General features: G+C 42.3%; 2 protein-coding genes across 23 annotated transcripts in view; both read left to right on the forward strand.

Annotated features, from left to right (window-relative positions):
* The window catches only part of RAD17 (RAD17 checkpoint clamp loader component), a 32,111-nt gene extending 24,284 nt beyond the window's left edge, over nt 1-7,827 (forward strand). For 11 of the 19 annotated variants that reach the window (XM_067031078.1, XM_067031087.1, XM_067031081.1 and 8 more), the window contains 2 exons: nt 4,528-4,585; nt 7,173-7,827. In XM_067031078.1, coding sequence (XP_066887179.1) covers nt 4,528-4,585; nt 7,173-7,437 — 323 coding nt within the window. In that variant the 3' untranslated portion in view covers nt 7,438-7,827. The remainder of the gene's footprint in view (nt 1-4,527; nt 4,586-7,172) is intronic. The other 8 variants (XM_067031095.1, XM_067031090.1, XM_067031091.1 and 5 more) reach the window with 3 other exon arrangements.
* Nucleotides 7,828-8,235: 408 nt separating this feature from the next.
* MARVELD2 (MARVEL domain containing 2) overlaps nt 8,236-15,348 on the forward strand; it is a 23,409-nt gene continuing 16,296 nt past the window's right edge. For 2 of the 4 annotated variants that reach the window (XM_067031097.1, XM_067031098.1), the window contains exons 1-2: nt 8,360-8,495; nt 12,436-13,599. In XM_067031097.1, the coding sequence (XP_066887198.1) occupies nt 12,451-13,599 (1,149 nt within the window). In that variant the 5' untranslated portion in view covers nt 8,360-8,495; nt 12,436-12,450. Of the gene's footprint in view, nt 8,311-8,359; nt 8,496-12,435; nt 13,600-15,348 lie in introns of those variants that run through there. The other 2 variants (XM_059062549.2, XM_067031099.1) reach the window with 2 other exon arrangements.

A 15,348-nucleotide genomic window follows, 5' to 3' on the forward strand; every position in this document is an offset into this window, starting at 1 on the left:
ATTTTTGGCTGTGTTGGGTCTTCATTGCTACACACGGGCTTTCTCTAGTTGTGGCGAGCGGAGGCTACTCTTCGTTGCTGTGGGCAGGCTTCTCATTGTGGTGGCTTTTCTTGTTGCGGAGCATGGGTTCTAGGTGCGTGGGCTTCAGTAGTTGTGGCATGCTGGCTCAGTAGTTGTGGCTCACAGGTTTAGTTGCTCTGCGGCATGTGGGATCTTCCCAGACCAGGGTTCGAACCCATGTCCCCTGCACTGGCAGGTGGATTCTTAACCACTGCGCCACCAGGAAAGTCCAAAACTACTCAAATTTTAAAGATAGGGTTTGCCTTATGAATTATGACGAGAGGATTATAGAGTAAATGTCTGCCTTCATACAATGAGAGTGTCATCTTTTAAGAATATTGATACTTAAAGATTTAAAATATTCTGTATTTACAGGCAGAAGTGAGATGACTTTTGAGCAATGGGAATGATTAATCTGTGAGTCAGAATCCAGAGAGTTCCCTATCCTTGACTATTATTTTTAGATTATACTAGTTTTTATTTATTTATCGTTTTGGCTGTGCTGCATGGCTTGTGGGATCTTAGTTCCCCAACCAGGGATTGAACCTGGGCCCTCAGCAGTGAAAGTATGGAGTCCTAACCACTGGACCACCAGGGAACTCCCAGGTTATACTAGTTTTTAAACTTTATTTTGAAGTAATTTCAAACTTAGAAATTAGAAGAATGGTACAAAGAAGTTCTTGTATATCCTTCACCAAGATTCCTCAGTGTTTGATTTTTTACCATATTTGCCTTTTATTCTTTTTCTTTATACACACATATACACAAATGTATTTTTTCTGAATCATGTGTGAGTAAAGTGCAGACATTATGCCCATTATTCTTAAACACTTTAGCATGTACTTCCTAAAAACAAGGACATTTTCCTACATAACCACAGTATATAGATCAAAATCAAGAAGTTAATATTGATATATTACTGCTAATTTATAGTTTAATTATTAGACTCTATTTGTAATTTATAGACTCCATTCAAATTTTGCCGATTGTCCTAATAATGCCCTTTGTAAAATAACAACAAAAAGTTGTTCTCTCTTGTCTAGAAATCCAATGTAAGATCACATGATACATTTAGTTACTTAGTTGCTATCTCTTTAGTCTCCTTCGATTTAGAATAGTACTGTGGTCTTCATACATTACATTTCTGAAGCAGATTGTTATAACATGGACTGCCCCTCAATTTGGGTTTATCTGAGGATTCCTCATGAGTGGATTCAGGATATATATTTTGGGCAGGAATACCACAGAAGTGATGCTGTGTTCTTCTCAGTGCATCACATAAGGGGAATATGATGTCTATTTATACCATGCTGGTGAAGTTAACTTTTATTATTTGGTAAGATAACATCTCTCAGGTTCTCCAATGTAAAGTTATTAAGTGTTTTGTGGGGAGACACTTTGAGACTATGTAAATATCCTATTTCTCATTAAAATTTCACCCACTAGTTATAGCATCTTTTTATTTTTTTATCTTTTTGGTATGCGGGCCTCTCACTGCTGTGGCCCCCCCCCCATTGCGGAGCACAGGCTCCGGACGCGCAGGCTCAGTGGCCATGGCTCACGGGCCCAGCCGCTCCGCGGCATGTGGGATCTTCCCAGACTGGGGCACGAACCCGTGTCCCCTGCATCGGCAGGCGGACTCTCAACCACTGCGCCACCAGGGAAGCCCTATAGCATCTTTTGATAATTATTTCCTGAATCCATCATGGTTGCCAAGTGATTTTCTAATGGCATTATTCCTTCTGTATTTGTGTTAATAAATTCTTCTGTAAGGTATTGCTTCGCCTTCTTCCCCATTTGTTTGTTTATATTTGTATGGACTCTGTAGTTTTTCAGCTGTTGTTTCTATCATTATTTATTTTGGACTTAAATTGTCCAGTGTTGGCCAGTGCAAGCTGCTTTAAGGTAACTCTGTGCCTTTACTCTTAAGAGTACTTTCTTTCTGATACAAAGTGTTCCAGGATTATTTCATACTCTTCCTACATGGACTTAGAAATCTCAGTGAGTCCTGGTTCCTTTTAGTGGATATGGACCCATCTCCCACTTTGCTAAATATATTTACTTGTTTACTTAATTCCTATGTCTATAACCTATCTCCTGACAATGCAGGCTGCTCCTTCAGTCCCAGCCCTACTGCCACCAACTTACATTGGCACAGCCATTCACATTCTTTGTCCCACTCCTAGCTGTGGGACAATGAATTGGTTTGATTAGTAAGAGTCTCCTTGGACCAGAATCATCAGCATCACCTGGAAGCTTGAGAAAAATGCAGAATCTCAGGCCTCAACTAAGACCTACTGAATTGATCTGCAAGATCAATTAGCAAGTTTCTCCAGGTGATTCTTATGCAGGAGATGTTTGAGGAGTTTGAGAAGTATTGGTTTGGATTACTCACATTGGAATCATCCAGAGAATCATTATATCCACTAGAAAGTTCAGATTCCAGGATCACAACTCTTAAGTTTTCCATATCAAAAAGCTGTTTTTTAAAAATCCTAATTGTATTGTGTAGTGGATTTTTTAAAAGGTAAGGTAGTGTTTGATTTGCAAACTTTAGGTTTATAAAATTTAGTAAAAAATAGGATGTTTTGGCTTTTTTTTTTTAAGTCTTATGGTCTGACTTTTTTTTTTTAATTTATTTTTGGCTGTGTTGGATCTTTGCTGCACGCGGGCTTTCTCTAGTTGTGGTGAGCATTGGCTACTCTTCCTTGTGGTGTGCGGGCTTCTCATTGCGGTGGCTTCTCTTGTTGCGGAACACGGGCTCTAGACGCGCGGGCTTCAGTAGTTGTGGCACGTGGGCTCAGTAGTTGTGGCACGTGGGCTCAGTAGTTGTGGATCACAGGCTCTAGAGCACAGGCTCAGTAGTTGTGGCACATGGGCTTGGTTGCTCTGAGGCATGTGGGATCTTCCCTGACCAGGGCTCGAACCTGTGTCTCCTGCATTGGCAGGTGGATTCTTAACCACTGTGCCACCAGGGAAGCCCTTGGCTTTTCTTTTTATTCATCAATTTTTATCCCATTTCTTTGACTTTACTATGTCATTTCAGACATTTTCTCTTTATGTTTCTTCTGCTCATTTCTCTCTGTCCTCTTTTCTAGTCCTCCATTAGTGTTTGTTGGAATGCTTACAGGTATCTCAAGTTTCATTCTGTTTTCTCTTTGATTGCATAGTCTCTATTGGTCTGTGTTCCAGGTTACTGATTATTTCTTCTCCCAGTTCAAGTCTACTATTGAACCCCTGCAGTGGGGTTCACAGCAGCTACACCATTTTATATTTCATTTTGGTTATTGTACTTTTCAAGTCCAGAATTTCCATTTGGTTCTTTTTTGCAATTTCCTTCTCTTTACTGATATTCCCTATTTGATGAGTCATTGTCATTATAGCTCCCTTTACTTCTTTTTATTTTATTTTATTTTTTAAATTTATTTCTTTCATTTATTTTTGACTGTGTTTGGTCTTCGTTGCTGCACATGGGCCTTCTCTAGTTGCAGCGAACAGGGACTACTCTTTGTTGTGATGCGTAGGCTTCTCATTGTGGTGGCTTCTCTTGTTGTGGAGCACAGGCTCTAGGCGCATGGGCTTCAGTAGTTGTGGCACGTGGGCTCAGTAGTTGTGGCACACGGGCTTAGTTGCTCCGTGGCATGTGGGATCTTCCCAGACCAGGGTTCGAACCTGTGTCCTCTGCATTGGCAGATGGATTCTTAACCACTGTGCCACCAGGGAAGTCCAACACTACCTACTTTCAGTCTATGAATTTGACCACCCTAGGTACCCACTTAAGTGCAACTATACAATATTTGTCTTTTTGTGACTGGCTTATTTCATTTAGCATGTCATCAGGGTTTATCCATGTTATAGCATGTGTCAGAATTTCCTTCCTTTTTAAGACTGGATAATATTACATTGTATATATTTACCACATTTTGTTTATCCATTCATCTGTTTTTGGACACTTAAGTTTCTTCCACTTTTTTTTTTTTAACACCATTATTGGAGTATATAATTGCTTTACAATGGTGTGTTAGTTTCTGCTGTATTAAAGTGAATCAGCTATACATATACATATATGCTTCCACTTTTTGACTGTTATGAATAGTGTTGTTATAAATATGGATATACAGATGTTTCTTCGAGATCTTGCTTTCAGTTCTTTGGGGTGTATACCCAGAAGTGGAATTGCTAGATCATATAGTAATTCTGTTTTTAATATTTTGAGGAACTACCTTACCATTTTCCACAGCAGCTACACCATTTTCTATTTCTACAGCTTTCTCCACATCCTTGTCAAACCTTGTTGTTTTATGGGGTGTTTTGATAATAGCCATCCTAAGGGGTGTGAAATAGTATCTCATGGTTTTGGTTTGCATTTTCCTAACAATTTGTGACTTTAAGCATCTTTTCATGTGCTTTTTGGCTATTCTTCTTTGGAGAAATGTCTATTTAAAGCTTTTTAAAAATCTCTTTTAGCTCAGATTTCTTTTATCCAGGATATTGGAAGACTTCCTCTGAAGCGACACTTTGGAAGGTAAGCTCCTCATTTTAGTTTTCAAAGAGCTGTTACTGAAATAACCACAAAATACCTTATGTATTTATTCATGATACAGTCAATAAATGTTATCTGTAAAGGCCAAGACATACATGTTATACCAGTGATCAGAGACCATGTGATTGCATTGTAGACCCATCTATTATATATATTACATGTAACAGCTATTTTCACCATCTCAGAATGGAACATTAGGCTAAATTGAATCACAGAAGCAGAGGAATCTTTAAAATCCTTGAGTTCAACAAATTTTGCATAGCTGAAAACCCCTTTTCAGCTTTCATGCCAAGAGGTGTTCTTAGCCTATATTTGGAGACTGCAGTAATCAGGAACTACCTCAAAAGAGCACTGTCTTTTTTATTTCTTTATCACAGAAAATTCAGACAAGTAAAAAAATAGAGACCTGGAGTCTGTCATACAGAGTGAAGTTAAGTCAGAAGGAGAAAAACAAATACCGTATACTAACACATATATATGGAATCTAAGAAAAAAAATGTCATGAAGAGATTAGTGATAGGATGGGAATAAAACACAGACCTACTAGAGCATGGACTTGAGGATGTGGGGAGGGGGGGAGGGGGAAGGGTAAGTAAGCTGTGACGAAGTGAGAGAGTGGCAGGGACATATATACACTACCAAATGTAAATTAGATAGCTAGTGGGAAGCTGCCGCGTAGCACAGGGAGATCACCTCTGTGCTTTGTGACCACCTAGAGGGGTGGGATAGGGAGGGTGGGAGGGAGGGTGACACAAGAGGGAAGAGATATGGGAACATATGTATATGTATAACTGATTCACTTTGTTGTAAAGGAGAAACTAACACACTATTGTAAAACAGTTATACTCCAATAAAGATGTTTAAAAAAAACAAAAACAGAAAAAACCAAACAAAACCAAAAAAAATAGAGAGATAAATCTACATCTATACTGTTCATTCCGTTGCAAAATGGCTTCTGGCCTAATGTCAGTGATTAACACAGTGCTTGTAGTTCATTTCTGCTTGGCTTATTTGTAAGGTCAAATTATGCACTCAGGTATTCCAAAAAAGGTTAAAAAGTGCTTGCTTCCTTGTTGCAAGGATAAAAGTAAATGATAGAAATGGCATCTATTACCCCTTCTACTAGTTCTCCTATTCCTGGTCCCAAATGGAAAACTTGCTTATCTGGGCTTTTTTTTCCCTCTGCCTTCATAGATTCAGTAAAGGCCTTTCTAGTGTTAATGGTTTCTTCCTTATAATGACTTAGCTATTGGGAGCCCATCTTGCCTTTTACAGAAAAACTGTGATGGATGGATCTTACAGCATCATCCCACTGGGATGTGATCAGGGCTCAGACCTTTTATAAACTTCCCTTTTCTCCTCACTTCCCTCTGAATCATAGAAGGACCAGCTGTTTTCACTGGCTCCTTTCCCCACAAGATTATGACATCAAAATCAAGGGAAGACCATTGTCTTCTATTGTCTTTTTCCTCCTAAGATGTAATTTAAAGAATGGGAGTCACTGTTCTATTACTGGTTGAGCTACGTGATCTGAATTGGGAGGCAGGATTTGTCAGTGCTACTTATTACAATGGCACGTGGGCTTCTCTCTAGTTGTGGCACACAGGCTTAGTTGCCCCATGGCATGTGGGATCTTAGTTCCCCAACCAGGGTTCAAACCTGCATCCCCTGTATTGGAAGGCTGATTCTTAACCACTGGACCACAGGGGAAGTCCTCCTACACCTTGGTTTTGTACATTTAGCTTGTTTCCAGCTTTTGTTGTCACAGCCTTCCTTGAAGCTAAATCATCATGCATATCAAATACTATTTATGTAGGATGAATTCCTAGAAATAAAATTGCTGGATCAATGGATATACACCTTTGCTCTATATTGCCAGATTGCTTCCAAGAATATTTTGCCAATCTTATGCCCACTTAACAGTATTTCAGCATGTTCTTTTCTCCTCTTACCACCACTGGGTTTTATTATTTTAAAAGGTCTTGGGCTTCCCTGGTGGCACAGTGGTTGAGAGTCCACCTGACGATGCAGGGGACGCGGCTTCGTGCCCTGGTCCGGGAAGATCCCACATGCCACAGAGCGCCTGGGCCCGTGAGCCATGGCCGCTGAGCCTGTGCGTCCGGTGTGCCCCATCCACAACAGTGAGAGGCCCGCGTACAGCAAAAAAAAAAAAAAAAAAAAAGGTCTTTACCAGTTTGAAAGATGACAATATTATTTTAATTTCCATTTTAAAATTACAAATTAGGTTGAGCAATTTATTTAGTAACCATTCTTCTGTAAGCTTTCTGTACATGTTTTATGTCTGTTTTCCTATTCCATTTCTTTGTAAGAACTCTTTACTAAAGATATTGACTTGGTTGTGTTGTAAGTTGTAATGATTTATTGAGTTTGTCATTTACTTTTTAGTTTTGTTTATATTGTTAAATAAATCGGACCACCTGGCTAACCAGCACAAGGAAGGTAAATGAGAGACTACAGGAGAGGGCTTCATCATCACCACAGTCATGGTGTAATTTAAAGGACTCCCCTCCTTTGATTATTATTAATGCCTGTGTTATGAATCTGGCAGATTGAAAATGGAAGCCCTGACTGACAGGGAGCATGGAATGATAGACCTGGACAGTGGAGATGAAGCCCAGCTTAGTGGAGGGCAACCTGCAGAGGAAGCGCTTGGTGAACGCACTCAAACAGCTGAACCTGAAACCTGGTCTCTTCCTTTGAGTCAGGAGAGTGGGAGTGAACTGCCTGCCAGCCAGCCTCAGCCCTTTTCAGCCCAGCGAGACATGGAAGAAGAAGACATGATTATAGAAGACTATGAGAGTGATGAGACATAGAAAGCAGCCTGCCCATGAGATTGTTACTTGACAGATTCATATTCGTTTTATTCAGTGGTACTTGAACAGAGATAATAGACTTTTCAGGTGAATTAGTTTCTTAATTCTTCACTCGTAGTATTTCAGCACAGAGAACTGATTTCTGTCACGTTGAAGTAAATAGATCAAACCTTCAAATAATCTCTTAATCTTTTTCTCTAGTATTTATTTAGTCTTGTGAGTGGTGTTGGGAGAGGTCAGTGTGTATGAAGTGTGTTTGAACATTATGCCAAATATCAGAAAATGTGAAGGAATAATTCAGAATACAGAAACTCTGTGGGTTGTAAATAAGAATTATAAAACAGATTAGGATGCAATTAAGAGTGTAAATAAACTGTGCCTTATTCACAATTTCTCTCTGGTCTCTAGCTTCTTCAGATACCATTTTTATATGTTGTACAGTGGAATATTTTAGATACTTTCTGGAAACTATTTACATAATTTATATCAAAATTAAAATGTTGAATTTGTTTTGTTTTTCCAGTCTTTCAATGATTCTTAACACGCACGGCCTGCCATCTGTCACTGGGCATAGTACGTAATTCTTCATTCAGTGCCAAACTTTTTCAAAAATAGGAAGGGGACTGCAACCTTGCGAAGAAAACTTTCCGGAGGGTTTGCTCTCACCCTTAACGACCTTTCCAGAGCTCTCCTAGCTGTTGCCGTGAGGTGCGGTGGGGGTGAGGGTACCGACCCGCCCGGGCCCCAGGCGGGAGTCCGGGCCTGACAAAGCCAGGCGGGGCGAAGTTCAGCTCGGCCCGGCCCCGCCCCCGGCTCCCAATCCCGGTTTCAGAGCCGCGGGCGGCGGGCGAGCACTTCCCGGCAGCTGCGCAGGTGAGCGGGGCGCCGGGGCGGGGTGGGGTGGGGGGCACGTGACCGGGACGTGGGCGGAGAGGGGCCGGCGGACCCCAGGCAGGCGCGCGGCGCGGAGGGGCCCTTCGGCGTCCCTCAGCCCCTAGGAGCAGTGCGTTCGCTGCGCGGCCGGCCACCACCTGCGCCCGAGGCCGGACGCTGGCGCGGTAAGGGGTGCGGGGCTCCGGGGAGAGCGGGGGCCTGGGAGGCCGGAGGGCCCCTCGGCCAGCCAGGTTTCATTCGGCGGACACAGGTGCCGGGCGAGACGCGCCCACCCCCGGGCCGCGAAGCCGCGGTCCTTCCGGGCGCGGGGTTATCCCGACCTAGGCACGTCCGGCCCGACTTAGTTCCGGCCAGTTTGGGGACAGTCACGGGAGACGAAGAGTGTAATTTCCCTGACGTGGAGACGCGCGCCTGGGTGGGCAGAGCTGAGGACTGAGCGAGGCTGGTGGGTCGGGGGCGTAGCGCCGAGCCGCGGCCTGGGGAGGGACCCCCGACGAGGATGCTCTGTATTCCCGGGCACTCACTCGAGGGTTCAATTCAGAGCGCAGGGGATTTCCCATCCCCCTGGAAACGTCTGAAATCGGCCCCTTTCTCGGGGCCAGCAAAACTTTAAAGCCAGATTAGTGGTGATTCTGTTGGTGTAAAGGTGACCAACTGGATTCCTGTAACACTTCGCTGGGGAGAATGATTTCTCCTCCCACCGCTTTGACTTTCGGAGATTTGTGTGCCAACAGAATGGAGTCGGGCCCCGGGGGCTGGAACAAAACAAAGACTCGCTCTGCCTTGGCGTGCTGATTCTAAGTGGACTGACTCTCAGTGACACCCTGAGAGATGCTAGGGGTATCCAGACATTGAAATGTAAAATACAACTATTATTCCTTTCCAAAAATTACATAATTTGCTATTGCACAATTCTTCAAGTTTGTAATTTTGGCTTTTTAAACACTGATAAGGTGATCTAATTCAAATAAGCCACATTTCACAGGTGAGCATGAATTAAATCCATTATAGTGAAGCATACTTTTGCCAGTGAGTTAAGCAACCGCTAGCCTTTAAATGCCTGTATATCAAAGATATTGAAGGATAAGTAAAACTTGCTAAAGTAATTTGTTGTGCTTTTGCCTCTACTATTTTTAGGAAAATGTATTTCAAGTATTATAGTAGTACTATGCATTCCTAGAATTTAAATGTTTTTAGACAACAGATAAAGCGATGAAAGACAAAAAAACCCTGCTAATTGCTATCGTTATAGAAATTTTTTTCTATACTAAATTTTTTCTCCTACTTTGCATTGGGCACCATGCTGGGACTCAGGTAATTCTCTAAAATTGGAGTGGCCCATAAGAAGACCCTAGAATTTAGACCTCTTCTCCAGCTCCACCCAGTACCCAGGTGATTGTATTTAGTCTGTGGTAGTATATACCCTTCTGTGGGTAGACTACCTACTTGATATCTTTACCTGGACTTCTAACAGGTATCTCAGACTCTCTTCAGGCTGCTTCTCCCAGGACTAAGTTGGAGGGTTGGAGAAATGTTGCAGATGAAATGATCTGGTGTCTGGGATTTGCTTTAAAGTAATCGGTTGACAAAAGGAATAAGGTAGAGGGTATAGACGAAACAAGATTGGTCATAAATTGATAATTATTGAAAGTGGTTGATAGGCACATAAGGGCTCATAATACTGTTCTTTCCACTTTTTATTGTGTTTGGAAATTTCTAAAATAAAAATTTTTAATTCCCTGAACATAGAGTTTAACCTCTTCTTGCTGTCTAAGTTGCTGCCACCATGGTCCGTTGGATTACAGTTGGACAACACAGGTTTGAACTGCAGGGGTCTACTTATAGGCGTTTTTTTTCAATAACTATGTGCTGACTGCAGTGCTGCGTGGTCAGCAATTGGTTGGATCCGTGGATTCGGGACCGCAACTACATATTACCGACTATTAAGTTACACTTGGGTTTTTGACTGCGAAGAGAGTTGGTGCCGCTAACCCCTATGTTGGTCAAGCGTCAACTGTATTTCAGTGGCCTCCTAGCCAGTCTCCCTCTTTTCACCCTTGTCTCCTGGAATGTACTCTTAACAGAGCACCCAGAGTGATCCGGTTAAAATAAGTCATATCATGTCAGACCTCTACTGAAAATTTTCCAATGGCTTCTCACTCCCAATAGAAGCCTAAATCTTTCTAATGATTTTTATTTATTTATTTTTAAAATTTATTTTATCTATTTGTTTATTTTGGCTGCATTGGGTCTTCATTGCTGCGCGCGGGCTTTCTCTAGTTGTGGCGAGCAGCAGCTAATCTTTATTGTGGTGCATGGGCTTCTTATTGTGGTGTCTTCCCTTGTTGTGGACCACGGGCTCTAGGTGTATGGGCTTCAGGAGTTGTGGCACGTAGGCTCAGGAGTTGTGGCTCAAGGGCTCTAGAGCACAGGCTCAGTAGTTGTGGCGCAGGGGCTTAGTTGCTCCACGCATGTGGTATCTTCCCGGACCAGGGCTCAAACCCGTGTCCCCTGCATTGGCAGGCGGATTCTTAACCACTGCACCACCAGGGAAGTCCCTCTAGTTATTTTTAAGCCCAAAAGATTCAGATGGCCTCAATTCTACTACTCACCCTCTCACTCACCCTGCTGCTGCCTCCATTCCTTAACAGTTCTCGAACATGCCAGGCACTCCCACTTTAAGGCTTTTACACTAGCTGTTCCATCTGTGTGGAACACTTACCCCTTATACCTGCCTGGCTTCCTCCCTCATCTCCTTCATTTCTATATTCAGATGTCATGTTCTCTCTGAAGACTATCCTCGTCACTCTGTTTAAAATTATAACACCCTGTCCACACTGCAGTTCTTATCCTCTTTCTTAACTTTGTTCCTTGGCATCTGATATATTTCACTTGCTTTATGTATCATCTGTCACCCCCGCCCCCCCACTGGAATTTAAGCTCTGTGAAGGCAAGGATTTCCATTGGCTTTGTTCACTGATACATCTTCAGCAAGCCTGGTGCATGGCAGGCACTCGATAAATACTTGTTGAGTGATAGATCTCCATTTTACAAAGTAAAACAAAACAAAGCCTTAGGAATTTCTAAATTGTTCAACACCGTAAAGGTGGGATTACCAGCTTTAATTTTGAGACCTTTTCAGTGCCAAGTACAATGCCATGTGTCCAGCGAGTCTTCAGTAAATCCTCATGAGCAATTTGAGGGAGAAAATCATTGTGCCTTAAACCTAGTAGTTATATTAGCAAATAGGTTCCTTTTTACATACATGACCAGGTCATTGATTTCATGAAGGAAGTCAACAGGTTTGATAAACAGTGCTTTTTCTATGCTTTATTTTTCAGGTGGATTGAATACCCTGTAAGATACTTTTTGAGTCTTTCCATGGCAACAGCAAGTCACCTTTAAATAATTGGTCTGGAAAGAGTGATGTCCATGGCCATTGCTGCGGCTCTGTGCTGTACTTTCAGGGAGTCTTAGCCTTTGGTGATTTTTTTTTTCTGAGAATTCAGTTTTTTATATCTAGTATGAAGTGTTATACTATTAAGAGTGGAAGAAGCAACTCCCATAACGCGACTTCCCGAGTTAGAAAAGGGACTCTCCACTCCCTGTGTTTATCAGACTGCTTCTCCTGGGCCATTCCAAAGCAGACTTGAGTTAATGAAAGTGAAGAGTATTTGCTGACCCATCACATTTTGGCATGTTCAAACTCTTAAATATGTTGATTTAGATATTTGAGGAAAGGACTCTACTTGGAATGTGTTAGCATCCTGTATGATTAAAATTTAGTCTCATTTTTGGTTTTTTGCATTTTGTTGTTTATAGGGCTCATAGGTAAATTCAACTTATGTTTTAATCAAGAGCTAAGATTTAAATTTTTGATTGCCCTTAAAATCTCATAGAATGATTAGTAGATCCCTGGCTAACATAATTGTTACACATGTTTAAAGTGTACGTGATTTATGTTGTCATTTTTATATATCATAATAATTAGATATGATCATGTTGGTTTCCTGAATATGATCATTTGCTACTAAGTGAATAAAACCAGCATCACTGAAAGGATAAATTACTAAGCATAAGTGATAACTTTAATCTTGGCCCCAGGTGTGAACATCACAAATGTTGTCAAATGACGGAAGATCCAGGAATCAGGACAGGCACTACGATGAGGTCCCAAGGGACTCAGGCTATCAAGATGGCACCGTAAGAACCTTCCAGACTCTTCACGACAGTGAGCTGGCTGTGAGCGCTGATCCGTTGCCACCACCCCCTCTCCCATTACAGCCACCATTCGGCCCAGAATTCTACTCAGGTGACACAGAGGAACCGGCCATAGCGCCAGACCTCAAGCCTGTAAGGCGCTTTGTCCCTGAGTCCTGGAAGAACTTCTTCAGAGGGAAGAGAAGGGACCCAAAGTGGGATAAGCCGGTGTCAGACATCAGATACATCTCCGATGGAGTGGAGTGTTCACCTCCAGCCTCTCCCGCAAGACCAAACCACTGTGCACTCCCCAACTCCTGCGAAGATCCTCAGGGCAGGTCAGAAGGCAGCTGTCGTTCCCGGAAAGAGGCCGAGGCGATGTTTCCCCACGATCCCTACGGATCCCTAGGCCGACGCACACACACAGCCCGAACCTACAGTGAGAAGGTGGAGGAGTATCATCTGAGGTACTCCTACATGAAGTCATGGGCAGGCCTGCTGCGGATTCTGGGTGTGGTGGAGCTGCTTCTGGGGGCCGGCGTCTTCGCTTGTGTCACGGCGTACATTCACAAGGACAGCGAGTGGTATAACCTGTTCGGATATTCACAGCCCTATGGCATGGGAGGCGTTGGTGGCCTGGGCAGTATGTATGGGGGCTATTACTATAGTGGCCCCAAAACCCCTTTTGTGCTTGTGGTTGCTGGATTGGCTTGGATCACCACCATTATTATTCTGGTGCTTGGCATGTCCATGTATTATCGGACCATTCTTTTGGACTCAAATTGGTGGCCCCTAACTGAATTTGGAATTAACGTCTCCTTGTTTATCTTGTACATGGCTGCAGCCATAGTCTATGTGAATGACACCAACCGAGGTGGACTCTGCTACTATCCATTATTTAACACGCCAGTGAATGCAGCGTTCTGCCGGGTGGAAGGAGGACAGATAGCAGCGATGATCTTCCTCTTTGTCACCATGATTGTTTATCTCATTGGAGCTTTGGTTTGCCTAAAGTTATGGAGGCATGAGGCGGCTCGGAGACATAGGGAATTCATGGAGCAACAGGAGGTAAGGGATTTCATGATCTTTGTTCTTTCTTTCTGTTTACTCCCTCCTTAAATATATATAGATCTCAAAACAAAGCTGTTGTTGTTTTTAAGGGTCTGAAGTTCAAAAGGCCCCACTCAGCATCTGACATGCTCTGACCAGGATAACCCACTCTGGTGTGTCATTTGTAGAATGTTGCAGGTAGACCCCAGATGTGTAATACAATATATAGTTTGTTGGTTGCAGTATTGTCTGTCCGATACTTAAGGGGAAAACAGCTACTGAATTTCTACAAAGAAGAAATGATGATAATACCTGCATAAGATTATATAAAAGCCCTATTAAAAAGATTTTTTTGGAATGGTAGCAAAAATGTTAGACTATGTTCTGCTAACTTCATTATTCCCTGAAATAAGTTGATGTTTTGCTTTCTTCTTCTAAGGAAGAGTGTGTAGCAGAATTTCCTGTGCCTCTGAAAATGTCAGTATTACCTTAAATATTTTCTTAATTTTAAGTCAACTCTTACCGTGCGTTTTTTTCCCCACTTTTCCAAAGACTTCCTAGGTACAATGGCACATGGTGTATATTGGGCAAAAGTATAGCTAAAAATAAAATCCTTCCTTATATACTCAATAACCTATGTATTTACTCACTGACCTATGTTTTTTTTAAATCTTATTCATAACAACAGCAAAAGACTTGACTAAATTTATAATAGGTACCTTATGTGTTCTACACAGAACCCCATACTCTAGTGTCATAAAATACATTTATCTTACTAGAATTGGACATAGATTCAAGTTGTTTCTAAAAATTTATCTCAGCACTGTAAGCATTTTTTTGAATTTATTTATTTAATTTATTTATTTTTGGCTGCATTGGGTCTTCATTGCTGCGTGCAGGCTTTCTCTAGTTGAGTTGAGCGGGCGCTACTCTTCGTTGCGGTACGTGGGCTTCTCATTGCGGTGGCTTCTCTTGTTGTGGAGCGCGGGCTCAGTAGTTGTGGCTCGCGGACTCTAGAGCACAGGCTCAGTAGTTGTGGTGCACGGGCTTAGTTGCTCCACAGCATGTGGGATCTTCCCAGATCAGGGCTCAAAGCCGTGTCCCCTGCATTGGCAGGCGGATTCTTAACCACTGTATCACCTATTTTTAAAATTCACATCTGTGTGTACAAAGTAAGGAACTTTAAATTCTAATCAGTGTAAAATCCAGATAGTGAAGCACACACTTCCTTATAATTTTATGTAAGTTTAATAACAACGGAGTTCTTAATATCATTTCAAATTCTACATGAATATGACTATTATCAACAGTACTTTTATTTCTTTTCCTTTTCTCAACAAAAATTTGTTTTTATAAGACTACACATAACAGTTAATTAAACTTGAGTCACCTATGATTCCTGTTTGTGTGTTGCTGTAACTTCCTAAATGTTAAAAGACATAATGGCATATAGCGCTTTTTTTTTTTTTTTTTTTTTTTTTTGCGGTACGTGGACCTCTCACTGTTGTGTCCTCTCCCGTTGCGGAGCACAGGCTCCGGACGCGCGGGCTCAGCGGCCATGGCTCACGGGCCCAGCCGCTCCGTGGCATGTGGGATCTTCCCGGACTGGGGCACGAACCCGTGCCCCCTGCATCGGCGGGCGGACTCTCAACCACTGCACCACCAGGGAAGCCCCATATAGCTTTTTACTATTAATTTTATAATTTAACCATCCCAAACTCTTTAATCGTGCAAGGTAGTAGGAACCAAGATTAAATAAAATCTCTA

Source organism: Kogia breviceps, chromosome 4 (assembly GCF_026419965.1).
Source record: "Kogia breviceps isolate mKogBre1 chromosome 4, mKogBre1 haplotype 1, whole genome shotgun sequence".
Taxonomy (NCBI): domain Eukaryota; kingdom Metazoa; phylum Chordata; class Mammalia; order Artiodactyla; family Physeteridae; genus Kogia; species Kogia breviceps.